This window comes from Chaetura pelagica, unplaced genomic scaffold (genome assembly GCF_000747805.2).
Source record: "Chaetura pelagica isolate M959 unplaced genomic scaffold, ChaPel_1.0 scaffold3, whole genome shotgun sequence".
Lineage (NCBI taxonomy): Eukaryota > Metazoa > Chordata > Aves > Apodiformes > Apodidae > Chaetura > Chaetura pelagica.
Genome location: NW_009952974.1, coordinates 7819352 through 7833766, shown reverse-complemented (window position 1 = coordinate 7833766; position 14415 = coordinate 7819352). Strand labels below are relative to the sequence as shown.

At 36.9% G+C, this 14415-nt stretch overlaps 1 protein-coding gene across 2 annotated transcripts in view; it reads left to right on the top strand.

The window, feature by feature from the left end:
* The window catches only part of ITGB6 (integrin, beta 6), a 31873-nt gene that overhangs the window by 1176 nt on the left and 16282 nt on the right, over nt 1-14415 (top strand). For both annotated transcript variants that reach the window (XM_009996087.1, XM_009996086.1), the window contains 6 exons: nt 2691-2895; nt 3773-4019; nt 4845-5010; nt 5557-5718; nt 6484-6579; nt 11876-11965. In XM_009996087.1, the coding sequence (XP_009994389.1) occupies nt 2691-2895; nt 3773-4019; nt 4845-5010; nt 5557-5718; nt 6484-6579; nt 11876-11965 (966 nt within the window). The remainder of the gene's footprint in view (nt 1-2690; nt 2896-3772; nt 4020-4844; nt 5011-5556; nt 5719-6483; nt 6580-11875; nt 11966-14415) is intronic.

Here is a 14415-nt window from a genome sequence, read left to right as displayed (position 1 = left end):
GTATTGACTTAATTGGGTCAGCCCCTGGTTTTGTGATGCATGCAACACTTAGCAAAGCCTTCCTGGGGATCAAAAGTACAATTCAATCTAGACTTCATGGTCTGTTAGTTGTGGGTTTGTGTATTTTATTTTTTTTTAAATAAACCTTTCCTCATCTAAGGCAGAAATAAAAGTGCTATTAGAGGGGCTCAGGTCATTTAGCCTCAGGGCTGGCTCACCCACAGCACTGAAGACGAAGCACCACACATCGAGTCAGAGACCAGACTGCATCGTACAGGTTGCACGCCAAGCCAGACAGTGTAAACAGAAGGTGCTCCAGTCAGCTTGCATATACAAAATACTAATTTGGGGTTTATTTTAAGTGTGCTGATAGTGTCAGTTTTATGATTAGTCTAATATAGGTGTAAGTGTTTAGACTGAATCATTTGGCTAAAAAAAAAATAATAAAAAAAAAAAAAGATTTGTTTTTTATATATCTGTTGCAGACTTTCAGTGTGAGCCTGGGCAAGTTACTTAACACCTCTGCTTGTAAAGCTTTCACCTGTAAGTGTTGCTGAACAATATTTTCCTGCATCACAGTAAATATTCCCAGTCTTAGTTTAATAATGTCAGCAAGATAGTCAGCTACCACAATTAAAAACTTGCCATAAATACTAGAGGAATAATAACAATTATTTTAATTATAGTTTCCGATTTACATCTTTGTTAAAAGTATTTCTTGATGTTTTTTGAATAGCAAAATGATACCTAGAATGGGACTAACATACTGCTTTATGAAGTAGTTGGCAAAGACCAAATAGCACTTAAAAAAATTTAAATTGCTAAAAATAATATAGAAGTTGGCAAAAAAATGTTGCTACTGGAAAAAACCACACCCACATTAGTGTGTTTGCAGTAGTTTTTATGTTTGTATTAACAACAAAACCAGGATTATTCTTGAAACAAAATTTGATCACAAAGTTTTCAATACTGCCATGTATTTTCAGAAAACAAAAATGAAACACTAGGTATTTATTTTTAAAAAATAACACCAACAAAACAAAACACCACCTGAGGAACTACTGAAAACTTCAGAGAAGTAAGCATGATTATTTTTTTTTGTCCATAGGCTCATTCACTTGTTTGCTATAGAACAATGTATCAAGAGTGCAAATGACATAGAAGCTTTAGTGTCAGAGTAAACAGAAGTGCCTCCTAAGAAATCGCTGTTTTCTGTGGGATAAAAACACACCTTGTAATTGTATTTGAAATATGAGTTTTCCTTTTCACATGTTTTGAAAACCCAGCAACTCAAAGTGTGTAACTAAACAAGATGATATGCATCTGCTTTATAAAGATATGATGATTTTAACATGCACTGTATTCCAGAAGCAGCTGTTGAGAGCTTTACCAGAGCAAAGACATCGGATTTGGTCTGAAGAATAAAAAACTGCTCCCACCAGTTGTCTTAGCATTATGTACCAAAATGTATAAGATCCTCGATAATTTTCAGGCATGAAGGGTGACACTTTGGTGGAAAGAAGAGTCTCAGTTCTGGCTTTAATATGTTTAAAATAAATTTGTTTTGCTTTGATTTGAAAGTTTTTCGGTGACTGAATTCAGAGAATACTTGTGGTTTAATGGCTGAACTCCAGGTCACTTACGCAAACCCAGGAGAAAAGAGTGGTGCCATGATATGACCATCAGGCAGGAATTTAATGTCTCGGTGCCAGTTCTGCCAGGTATTGCCCAGGTTCTGGTCAAAAGATCTTGCAGGCCAGGGCAGTTTCCAGTTCAGGAGACAGCTAATTTATTTTAAGAGTCTACATTCTAGGCATAGCTCTAGGAAATGGTAATAAAGCACAGAAGCCTCTTTGTAAAACTAACCATTAACTTCACTGCTACGTGGGGACAGTACCTACCCTGCAGCAGTGTTGTGGAAAGGAATGCATATCAAGTGCTTTGAAATGAACAACGAAAATAAACTGCAAGCTGATTCAACTGATATCAATAGGCTTGTGATTTCCTCTGGACAGGAGAAGGTCAAGTAGGATACTGGGTCAAACATAACCATATAGACGTGGGCATTTCAGGAGTCCCACTAATGCTGGGGGGAGGGAGGAAAGCAGTGGTGCTTGTTAGGCACCAAGCAGACTAACAAGGGCTTGATACCTGCTTCAATGAATGTGTTAAATGAGTGTAGAGGAGAAAGAGTAGCTCAGAAAAAAACAGTGAACAGTTGGTACCTCAGTGTCTGTCACAAAATTTGTAGGAGCTTCTGATCTGTGAGACTTCTGTTATTAAATGATATATTTCCATCAGCAGCTCAAAACTTTCCAGGAAAAAAAACTATTAATTTGTGGCATAATCCTGTAACAGAAAAGCCAGAGGCTCACAGGGGCTTTGTGTTATTGTTCCCAGTAGTATGAGAGCCAAATGCAGTGAGTGGCCCAATTCCCATTCCCCAACAATAGAGAAGTTTCTCCCAGGATATCAAATCGGTTTAAGTTACATTAATTATACACTGGTGTGACATGATCCATGAAGGGCAAATGTAGATTTCTGTGCCACCTAGATCTCTGTATGCACTGGTCTGCAATAACATTCACCTTCATTTCTGTTCCCTGCATTGGATTGACCTTTTGTCAGCCAAGTGCAGGTGGCTGGTCATTAAATACATTTGCTGCATCCATTCCCTCTGTTTGCTTTAGAATTACACAGACTTGGCTGGAACTCATGGGAGGTGTGACACCCCAGAAAACCTCCTGTCAAAAGGATGCCAGCTGAATTTGATTGAATTTCCCATTTCAGAAGTAGAAATTCACAGAAACAAGCCCCTAACTGTAGCAACTCAGAACAACAATTCTGATATCACACAGATTTCTCCTCAAAAATTAACTCTAAGGCTGCGACCAGGTAAGTCACTCAGTTCTTATCTGTGGAATTTTTTTTGAACAAACAACCTGTTTTGAGTCCAAAATTATCTATCTGTTCCTCAGATAGGAACTAGGATTTACTGGGTTAAAAATACTTTCAGAAGTGCTGGGGACATCTTAAAGGGACACTATATTTTTTTTGTTCTTCTATTATTTTGCCATTGAGGGGGCACTGAGAGAGTAGAACACCCCTCTCCACCCCCATACCTCCTGTCCAGCCCTGCTCCTGTGCCTCTCCCCTGCGGGTCTGGCAAACAGGGCATCTCAGAGGCAGCATAAAATCTTGTTTTGAGGATTTACAAGTTACCAGTGACATTTATAGAAACATTCCAGACCTACTTTGGGTTCCTTGAGATGTGAATTTTTCCTGGAGAAAATTTAGAATGAAGAAATGTAAGATACAACCAGTTAGGTTGTATCGTTGTGTTGGAACTGAGAATAAAACCTGTGCATACACTCTGGTTTTCTCTGTATTTCTAAGGAGCATGTTATGTCTCATAATTATAGCTTTTAGTTTTAACTAGTTTCATAGCTAAATTTTCTAAAGCTGCATAGTGTAAATGTGATATTCTAATATTTTTAAATTACAGCAATCAGTTGTAAATCTATCAGTAGTTACAGCTTTACCAAAGAAAAGTCTAGGAAAAATTACTAGATCTGTGTTTAATTTTTCAAATCTCCTGTTAGAGATTTTATTTGACAGAGAATTTTGTACTTTTTTTTGGTTGTTGTTTAATGATTATTTGAAGTACTACATAACTTTAACCATATATGTAACTTTATGAACAACTCAATGTTGCTCATAACTTCTCTTTAGAAGTTCTGATATGTGTCCCTTTTCCCGTTGACCTTCATAGGACATGAAGAAACAATACAGATCAAGGTTCGTCAAACTGAAGATTATCCAATCGACCTCTATTACCTCATGGATCTATCAGCTTCCATGGATGATGATCTGAATACAATCAAAGAACTGGGTTCAATTCTTTCCAAAGAAATGTCAAAACTGACAAGCAACTTCAGACTGGGGTTTGGATCTTTTGTTGAAAAACCAGTTTCACCATTTATCAAAACCACAGCTGAAGAAATAAACAACCCTTGCAGGTAGGTAGGGAAAATAGCTGCCTCTGTTTGTATGCCAACATGAAGTCCTACTATTAATCTCCACGATAAAATTTAATTTAGCAGCCTCACTGGAACCTCTGCCCTTTTCCAGCTGTAACTGAGTCAGTTTGGGAAACAAACTGGTTCTTTTGGTTCCCCACTCTGATATAATTCTGTTGAGTCTAATGTTATAAGGAGAGAAAAATCTGGGAGTGATTCTGCTTTTTAGCTTTTACTGCTAGTTATATTTGTGCTGAAAGGGTGAGCAAACAGATATGCAGAACAATTATGTATATTTTTATTTGCTAGAATATATGCATATGTAAGAATTTTCTGACGTTGCTGTACCACGCAGGTAGAAATTCAAACCTGACAGAGGATAGTGGATCCATTTACCCATTGCTATTTTTTTCCTGGCTGTTTTTCCCCTAAAGTCTAGCAGTATTCCCCCAAATCCAAGCTCTCCTAGCCCCTTCCTAACCTGCATGGAGGAGGAGCTGTGCTCTGCAGCCTGAAGCAGGACCGCAGCAGCTTGGTGGTGCTCTCTGAATGTCCTTAAGCAGCTACAGCTCCTGATGTGCTTCCGAGTATGAAAAGGCACTGGTTAAATTACCCTGCTCTAGAAAGCATTTCCCAGGCTTTATGTAGACCTGTTTGCATTGCCCACCTCACTAGATGCTCTGTGATTCTCTTGAGATTTTCATTAGTACTCTTTCAGACACAGAGACACATGGCAAAAACTAATCCAGTCAGGCCTGCCAAGTAACCAGTGCAGTGATTTTTCACTCCATATTATCCATAAGCTCTCTCTCACTTATCTCATAGAAGTGTGCCATACGAGTGCTTACCCACCTTTGGATTCAAACATGTTTTGCCACTAACAAACGATGCTGAAAAATTCAATGAGATTGTGAAAGGACAGCGAATCTCTGCTAATATAGACACTCCAGAGGGAGGTTTTGATGCAATTATGCAGGCAGCTGTTTGCAAGGTAATTAAAACTTCTTGGTATAATAATTATTCTGAACATCACCACTTCTAGTATTATATGGTTATGTTTCAAAGAAGCTGATCATCATTTTTCAATTTATTTTTTTTAATGCAGTCCAAGACTCTCATTAGATGTGTGTGAAAATACTTTTGGCTGTATCAAGTTAAACATGCATATTGCACTGTTTTAGTGTTTCTTTTTAAATGCCAGGAATAACAAAAAACTCCAACCAAACCCAAACTATAATTACTGGGTCTGTTTTCTTGATTGTTAATTCTTTAACTATTTTTTTATTAGAGTAATAAGCAGATTGATACAAACACAGCCAGCCCATGTTATTAAACACAGGGATATGGACAGAAAATGCTAGCCAAAGACAACAGAGTAAACATAATCTCTTAAAAGAGATATTGTCATATTTTTTTATGCTCCCTTTGAAATTATTCCCTTCATTTATTTTGAGATGCTGTTCTTCCAGTCTTTTGCTGCTTTACTATGTTGTGAGTGCAAAAATCCTGCTAAACTAATGTGTTTTTTAAATTACAGGAAAAAATTGGATGGAGGAATGACTCTCTACATTTGCTGGTGTTTGTGAGTGATGCTGATTCCCATTTTGGGATGGACAGTAAACTGGCAGGGATTGTTATTCCTAATGATGGGAACTGTCATTTGGACCACAATAATGAGTATTCCATGTCAACAGTTCTGGTAATTTACTGTCAATTTTTACAACTCTCACATTCTGGAAAACTGAGAAAATTAATGAATGTATTTCTTAATCACAGAAATATGTAAGAGTTGGGGAATCCAGGTATTTGCTGTCATCTATTTTTTTTGTAATTGCACATTTTAGTAAAAAGAGTACAATGTGCTCTTTTGGAATTATGACAGATTACAGCTAGGAAAAAAAGAGAGCAAAAATCTTATCCTGCTAACCTGGAAAACACATGGAACAGAACTGATGAGTATTTCTTTCTGCAGGGAAGGCAAAATTTGCATTAACCGTGTTGCCTGCAAGGGCATGAATTCAGGAGGAGTTCAGGAATTTGTAAGACATTGCTCATGTAGAATTTATTAGCCTAAGGTTAATTATACTGAATGTATGCACTACAGTGTTCAGTGGGACAAATACCCAGTTGCTCTGTCACAGTGTTATTCTTCAGATTATATATAAATATATTTATACATACATTTATACATACATATATATATCACAGATGCTACTGAGCCAAGTGTCCCATTACGGAGGTCAGCACTGTAGTTTTCTCAGAGGAGTTTCCTCAAAAATGAGGCAAGGAAATGATGTATACTGTCATTAATTTTTTGTACATGTAGTGCCTAATTATAGTTTATACTATACAGAGAAGACAGTGTTAATTATGATAATTTGAATGTCTGTTTCATGAGAGATAATTAGCAACTGGACACTCATGAAAAAAAAGACTGATGTTGCTCTCTTCTGTTTGTTTGCAGGAGTATCCTACAATTGGACAATTAATTGACAAACTTGTGCAAAACAATATTTTATTAATTTTTGCTGTAACGAATGAGCAAGTTCACATATATGAGGTGAGTAAGCTAAAACGTTCAGTTCTCCAGTATTTGTTTGAAGCTGAATCTTTTTTTAAAGCTCATACAATAATTCTAGTTTTGACAACTGAGTTCTGTAAGAGATTTTGTAATAAAAATAGCTAAGCAATCATATCAGAGAAAGTGTTTTTTACTTAGGAAATACTTCTTCATGTATTGATTTTATGTTCTTAGTACTAACTTTTAAATTAGATTTCAAGTTGAATCACAATTATTTATTTTTTTTAAATCAAGGATTGTCATACTAAGCACTACTGAACTATTCAGTATAATAGTTATTATTATCCTTTTGTATCTTATAAGGCTAGAGGACAGTTGAGCCTATTCTTAATTTTATAAGACAAGAATATATTTTGAAAAATTCATTTATCTTCATGATCAGCTCTGATATTATCTTGGATTTTTTTCACCTGACCTGAGAACTTTATTAATTTGCCTTGGTTTCTGTGTCTCTTCCTGAAGAGACAAAAAGGAAAATAGTGGTGAGATTAAAAATACAACACATGATTCCCAAGAGTCCTCTTCCCTCATGTATTATTCCTCATTTCCACTGAGGGAAAACACCTTATTACAAGAATTTTTGATGTTAGGATTTGCTCAATCCTGTTTAAGAAGTAATTTTCTCCTCTGTGAAGTCATATCATGGGAAATGGGAGCCAGGAGAGAAAGGAGAAAAGTGGTTACAGAGACGCAAAATCCCTATTTTTAATAGACTGAGTATCACTCATACTTGCAGCTACCTTAGCCATCTGTGCAGGCATCTGATTTCAGACTCCTCAGATCTAAGCCCTCCTGAAACCCTGTGCTGCTTTTGGCCTGCTGGTGTTCCAGGTGTGAGCTGAGGCAAAGTCAACAGTGGATTCTTAACTGTTTTCCACAGTGAATGTGAGCAAAACCCCTCTAAGAGACACTAAGAAGATCATTGGCAATTCTTATTTCCTTTACTATCCAGCCCTGCTTCTGGGAAGAAATCTTCATGTGCAAACAGAAACTCTAGATAAGAATTCAGTGAGGATAATAATGAGGTTTGCAGCCTATGCTTGGCTGCCTGGCCACATACTACTGCTTGAAGAGGGACAAGGGGAGAGAAACTGCATTCAAATTTATTCAGGTTAATCGAGAGGGAGTCAATAAGGGGTGGTCCAGCAGATACAAAAAGCTTGGCTTTCCAAAGCAAAAATATTTGTACGACATGCCTCTTCGAAAACCAAAAGTAAAAGAATGCAAAGAAAGTTGCTCCTCTGGTGTGATAACCACATGGAAATGAAGAAAGGTAGGGAGAAAGATCTTATGTTACAGCAGAGAGCAGGCAAGCCCTTAAGATACTCCCCAGAATGACTGTTTTCTGTTTCTATCTTCTGTGTAACCCAGAGAAGACCTCCCAGAGCTTGTCTGACTGGTTCCAGTTGTAGAGTTGTCTTAGGACTAATACTCCAGGCATTTGACAAAAGTTACAAGAGTTACATCTTTCATAAACTGATTCTCAACTTACCATCTTGACAAGGGAGGAATCATACTGGACTTTGGAGCACTGACTGCTTGGCTTTTTGTAAGATTGTATGGAATACTGAGCTGAAGGGTGAAATTTTAGATCAGCAATAGTAGAAATCAATCACTTACAAACACAGTGGGATTCCATAGTCATAGCATGGATTAGTTCAAATTTGTATATCAGAAAACTTCTGCTATATCTCATTACTAGGGGCCCACTTAAAGAAAAGTAAAATCTTTTCCCTGATTTTAATAGGAGCTGCATGAATAGGGGCTGCTCTTGGAGGTAATTTGGAAGGATCTCTTTAATTTACAGAGCCTCATTTTGTTCAAACAAACTTATCTCTTACTGACTGCATTATATTTTTCCTTGGAAATTGCTGGTTGTTACTCTCAGAGTTGACCAACATGGTTCTTATCAGGGGGTTTCTATTTCAGTATCCCTGTGTCAGTGTTACACCAGTATCAAAGTTATCAAGTGGCACCCTTTGTTCACTGGAAACACTAAACAAAGATTAATAGCTAACAGAAATGCAAGCTATTGTTAACTCAACTGGGGAATGGTTTGTTCTTGTTACTTTCTTTGTTAGGGAAAAAAAAAAGTGTTGCTGTCTTCTATCTTGTAGAGTATTTAGTAATCCCATTCAATATATTCTATCTGCTGCTTTCATCTTTTCAATACTGCTTTCTGACACTTATTTGGATGGCTACAGTTGTTAGTCTGCTTTCTGTCCTGTAGGTGATGTGGAAAATCAGTCAAAGCAAGTACAAAACTCGTATAAGTCTCACTGGAATTTTTCCAGAGTGCAGTACACTCTCAAAGGTGTAGGACCTGCAAACAGGAGTATAGTGTCATGTTTTCATCTGTGTGATTCAGATTTGTAATATGAATGTAAATAGCCAGGCATCAATGTTTTAGAATGTAAAAAGAGCAAAGCAAGACAGTGACAGTTATTCTTGTCTTATGACTTCTGCTCAGGTAGCCTGGAAGAGCTGGAAGAGACCCCTAAACTGGCACTTGAGCAGCACCATTAAACCACTGTTGTCTTCGTGGTTTTACCTCTTTTTAAAAGCCTCAGTGATGGAGATTCTGCAATCTCCTTCAGAAAACTGCCCCAAATGTAATTATCCTTTAAGGTGGAAAGCCTCTCCACAAATATCTCATCTCAAACCTACTTGAACTCAGCATCTAATTATATCAGACACCAAAATTGACCATTGCCGTTTATAATTCAGTTCTTAGGGACAAACATACATATAAATTACCATGAGGACTTTGAAAGTATTTTTTAAAATAGACTTGATAGATTCCATTAGTCTTAAGTGCAGTATTCAGACTGTCAAATATATTTTATATTTCTAGTCCTGTATAATCCTAAAATATGTAGCCCAAAATAACTCAGATATTTAATATTCTTGATCCTCTTCAACTGAATTTTCAGTTTACCCACTTGCATGTATGAGTATTATTATCTAAGACACCGATATTAAGGATTGCACAGAATATGTCTTGTAGCACAGCTGGTTTTAATTTTGATTCTTCCACTTTCTGCAATGCAGTCTAGAAGAGCGGGAAGGTCTGATGCTCTCCCTGGCCACAAGAACTGAAGTCACATAGAAACACTTATAAGGCCATGCAAAATTAAATGCAAGAGATGGAAAAAAGTTCCTCACACTGAGCCCTGAAAATTTGAGATTACTTATAAAAATTATTAATTATTTTTTCTCCCCGAAAGATCTTTAAAAATATATTTAAGTAAGTCTAACTTTTTGCATCATTATTTTCAGCTGAGTCTTACCAAAGCAGCAGGGAATGATTTTATTCTTTAAAAGCTATTCACTCAATAAGCACCTGCAAATATTGCAATAATAATGATATTTTGACAAACTGTGTAAATTCTATTTTAGTATAAAAGTTTCATGAAGTAGTTGCTACTATTGCTGATACTATTTGTTTTCAAGCAGAATTCTTTAAAAATGTATTAAAACTTGATGAGGTAAAAAACTCCCTCTTTCATCTGGAAATTACTCTTTTTTTGTGGTTTTGGACAAATTATTTTTTTATATATCACAGGAGACTATGGCTTGAAAATTGGGTTTTTCAGAGTACATTTCACTGCTGAAAATTGAACTAATAATACTCCAGTCTCCATGCTTGTACAGAATTTCAAACGCTTTTTAAAAATTTGACATCACATTCTATCTATGATGAAAATTCTTCTGTGATTTACACTCTGAAAAGTTAGATGTAACCCCACTGAACTCAACTATGTAATTGTCACACTTCCCTAATGGGAATCCAGAGTATCTCTATAAAATGCAATAATCTGCACAAATCTAGTGTCTCTATAAAAAGGCAGCTCATCTTTTAATGTATGTTTGCTAAAAGACGAAGTTCCATGTCATCCTTTGGATAGTTTTATGATAGCAGCACTCCAAAATCATCAGTCTGCCTCTCCATGTTAATGGTTAAACAGAAATATGTGCTAAAAGGCAGGGTTTGACCAAAGATACACACTTTAACTGGGTTTGCAATCTCATCCTTGTATCACCATGCAGAAAATTTTGTTCAAAGAGGAAAGATAAAACAAAATCTTCAGAAGACTATATCCCTGCTGTTTGTTTTGCATGCCACAGATTAAAGGGTGTTATGCTTTAAATTCCAGATTTATTTATTTTTTTTATATATAATTATCTCCTGGAAGGTCCACATGTACAAAATGCAGTTTCATTATTCTAGGAATCCTTGAGAGAACACTGATCACAGGAGGAACATAAATGCAGTTAATCCCACTGATTTACAACAGCACTTTAGAAATTTAATGAATGATCAGTATTCCATACATAATATATAAAGTAACCACAAGGCTTTTGGAGATGTAAAGTATAAGAGGGATATCAGGGTACCAAATTAGCCACATTTATTAATAGCTCTCTGGATATTTTTTTAAATTAAAATAACAGCATTGATATGATAAATTGCAAAGGAAAATGAATGGTGAATTGTGTGTTTTTAATGTTGAACATTTATTTTTCAAAAGCATGGGTGCAAGCAAGAGAAGTTACTATAGTTAACGATCAGGCAAGATAAATTTTAATTGAGCATATTTAAAATATAGCTGCTAGACATCTAATGCAAAAAGAAAACTTATTACCAAAATAAATTGTAAAATTGGCACAATAATAGTAGCATAAACTCAATGTACAATCAATAGTAAACACAGACCACTGGGGTACATGTGGGGTGTTACATTGACTATAAATCAGAAGTATTTTTCAAGGGCCTTTGTTCAAAGTTCTTGAAGCCTTTAGTTTAAACTACTTCTGAGCCCTCAGTAACCAGAATTCCAGGTGCTCAGTTGCTTGCAAAGATAAGAAAGTGGCTTCTGTTATTGTATGTAGGACCCAAGACTCTCTAATAGTACAGCAACGGTAGAGCAGCCAAATCTGCTTTTGGCTATTTTTAGAAAAGAAAACCACAACTGTTGATAGAATATATCTTCATTCTATATTTCAAAAATTATAGCTGAAAAATACTGTAACTTCCAAGCATACGGAGGTGACTTAGCAAATATGCATCCCATTAATTTTCAGTGAAACCAGCACTTCTCCTTAGGACTTTGTCAATAAGATGTGTGTCATTGCATCTGCAAGAGTTTTTGAAAATGTGACTATTTTGGTTGGCTCCAGTATATTTCATTCTTTTTCAGATCATAACTACCTGACACCTACCTTGTCACCTACTCTTTTTTTATGCTTTAATTATTTTTATTTTTATTTTCAGAACTATGCAAAGGTTATTCCTGGAGCTACTGTTGGACGACTACAGAAGGATTCTGGAAATATTCTCCAGTTGATCATTGCTGCATACCAGGTAAGGTGTTTTCCTCATGCATGCCTATATTTTCAAAATTAGATTGCAATTTGGTAAAAACAAGTGTCTTAGATTATTTGTATGCATTGATTACAATAACATACTTTTTTATGCTTAGTTGCTGACCTTAACAGGAAAGGTTTTGTTCATTCTGAGGATTGAGTGAGCACAGAAACAAAATTTCTATAAGCTTCTGTCCTTTCTTAGTACTGCTGAAATGCTAAATTCACATCAGTGTCTCATCTGTCTTGCCTTCTTCATAGTCCTGTATTTCATATCCACTCGCAAGCCCTGCTGAAATGAAAAATTCACATCAGTGTCTCATCTGTCTTGCCTTCTTCATAGTCCTGTATTTCATATCCACTCGCAAGCCTTCTCTAATGGATGTATCCAGGTCTCCCAGTTCAGTACCTTGACATGGACTCATCTTTCTTCCCATCTGTAGCTGTCACCAGAGCAGATGTACAGTAGCTCTGCAGGAATATTTCTGGAGCAAAGCACTATCCTGTGCTCAGTGCTCTTTTCTGCTTCAGCAATTTGATGCTGCCCCTGTGAGGCTGTTCTGAGGTTTTTAAAGCAAAGCATGGGAGATGAAAAGGGTTTGTTTAGGTAATGCCAAAACTTCAATGGGTTTGTTTAGATAATACCAAGAAATACTGTGAAGGTGACAGGAACATAAACAGAGAACTGCTCTTCAGAGCTTTGTTTGTAAAATGCATCCTGGCTGCCTGGTTCTCTTCTGTCAGGGAAATGTTTTTAGACAGTTTCACATGTCTTTACACAGATGATTTATTTACATTTATGTAGATATATCATAGATTTCTCTCTTCCATCTCTGCCCCTTTTTACTAAAAACCTGCTCTACCAGTTGGCTACAACGCCAAGTAACTTGGCAAAGATCTGTTTCCTTCCTTAGTTTTTTTGCAGCTCATCCTCATATCACCTGAATGAGATGCTCCCCTAAATTATTTTGCTCTTGTTGATAAGAAGGCAAACCATATTCTTATAAATCTTACAATGGTTGAGTTATTAATTTTTAAAATGAAATATGGAACACCAGAAGATTCTCTCTCCTATGGAAAATGAAATGAGCAAAGAACTTTAGTGTTATTCTTGGGAGCCTACACATTGTAATAAATATAGGGGGCAATCTTTACATAAGCAAAGCTCTTGCTAAACATCCAATATTTCACTGCTGGAGACCAACCTGTTAGTCACATCTGGTTCCTATCAGGATTTCTTCAGGCTGCCACTCTAACGTAAAGACAGAGGTTCCTATGTTTAACAGCTGAAATACCATTTTAGTGTCCAGTAAGTAATGGGAAAACAAAATAAGTGCCTCAGTGCAGTGTCCTGCTGCCTTTGGTGTAACATTGTGTTAAGTGCAGAATGGAAAGGTTCTTCCCCTGACTGCAGTGTCATGTTATCTTCTGTCTTGCTGGAACACTGGGCAGGTGGAGAATGCATCCTTACCTCTGCCCCTTTAGAGTTACCTGTTGTCTACAGTTATTTTTTCTTTCTGCTCTCCTTTTTGAACTTGCTGATATTTTCAGTCTCTACTGCCTCCTGTGACAAGCAGAAGCTCAGTTGCACTGTGTCAAGACTTACATTTCTTTTTCCCTTTTTGAACTACTTCCTGTGCTTTAAAGCCTTCCTGACTTCACCTTAGTTCTGGTGTTGCAGGGTCTGGTGAATGACAGCTCTGCATTCACCTTATCTTCATGTCTTCCTGACTTCATAACATTATATCACTGAGACATCTTCCACACCAGCAGCCTTCTCTCAAATTTGGGTAACTCCAGCCTTTCATTCCTCAGCTGCTCTATCCACTTGGTGACTTTGACTTTCTCTTTATCCTCCCTAACTTCATTGAATACTTCCTGAGATGTGGAGACCGGAGAAACTTGTAGAGCACAAGACAGGGCACACTAAGTTTTATACAGAGGCAAAATAGTATCTCTTGTTGTATATTTTCTTCTCTGTCTTGTTCTCAGCATCATGCAACTATAGAATGCTGGGTGGGAAGGGCCCTCAAGGATCATTTGGTCCAACCTTTCTAGGTACTACTATAGTTGATATGAGATTGCTCAGCATCCTGTCAAGCTGTCTTAAAACTGTCTAATGTGGGTGAATCTAACACTTCCCTTGGGAGACTATTCCAATGCTTGTCCTCATGGCGAAAAATTTACCTCTTGTGTCCAGTTGGAATCTCCCCAGGAGCAACTTGTGCCCATTACTCCTTGTCTTTCCCATGTGACTCCTTGTAAATTGGGAGTCTCCCTCTTCTTGGCAGCCACCCTTCAAGTACTGGAACATGGCAATGAGGTCTCCCCTAAGCCTTCTTTTCTCAAAGGTGAACAAACCCAGTTTTTTCAGCCTCTCCTCATATGGCAGCTCCTCTAGTCCTCTGATCATCAAATATCCTTGCTTGTGATGCCCAGGACATTGCT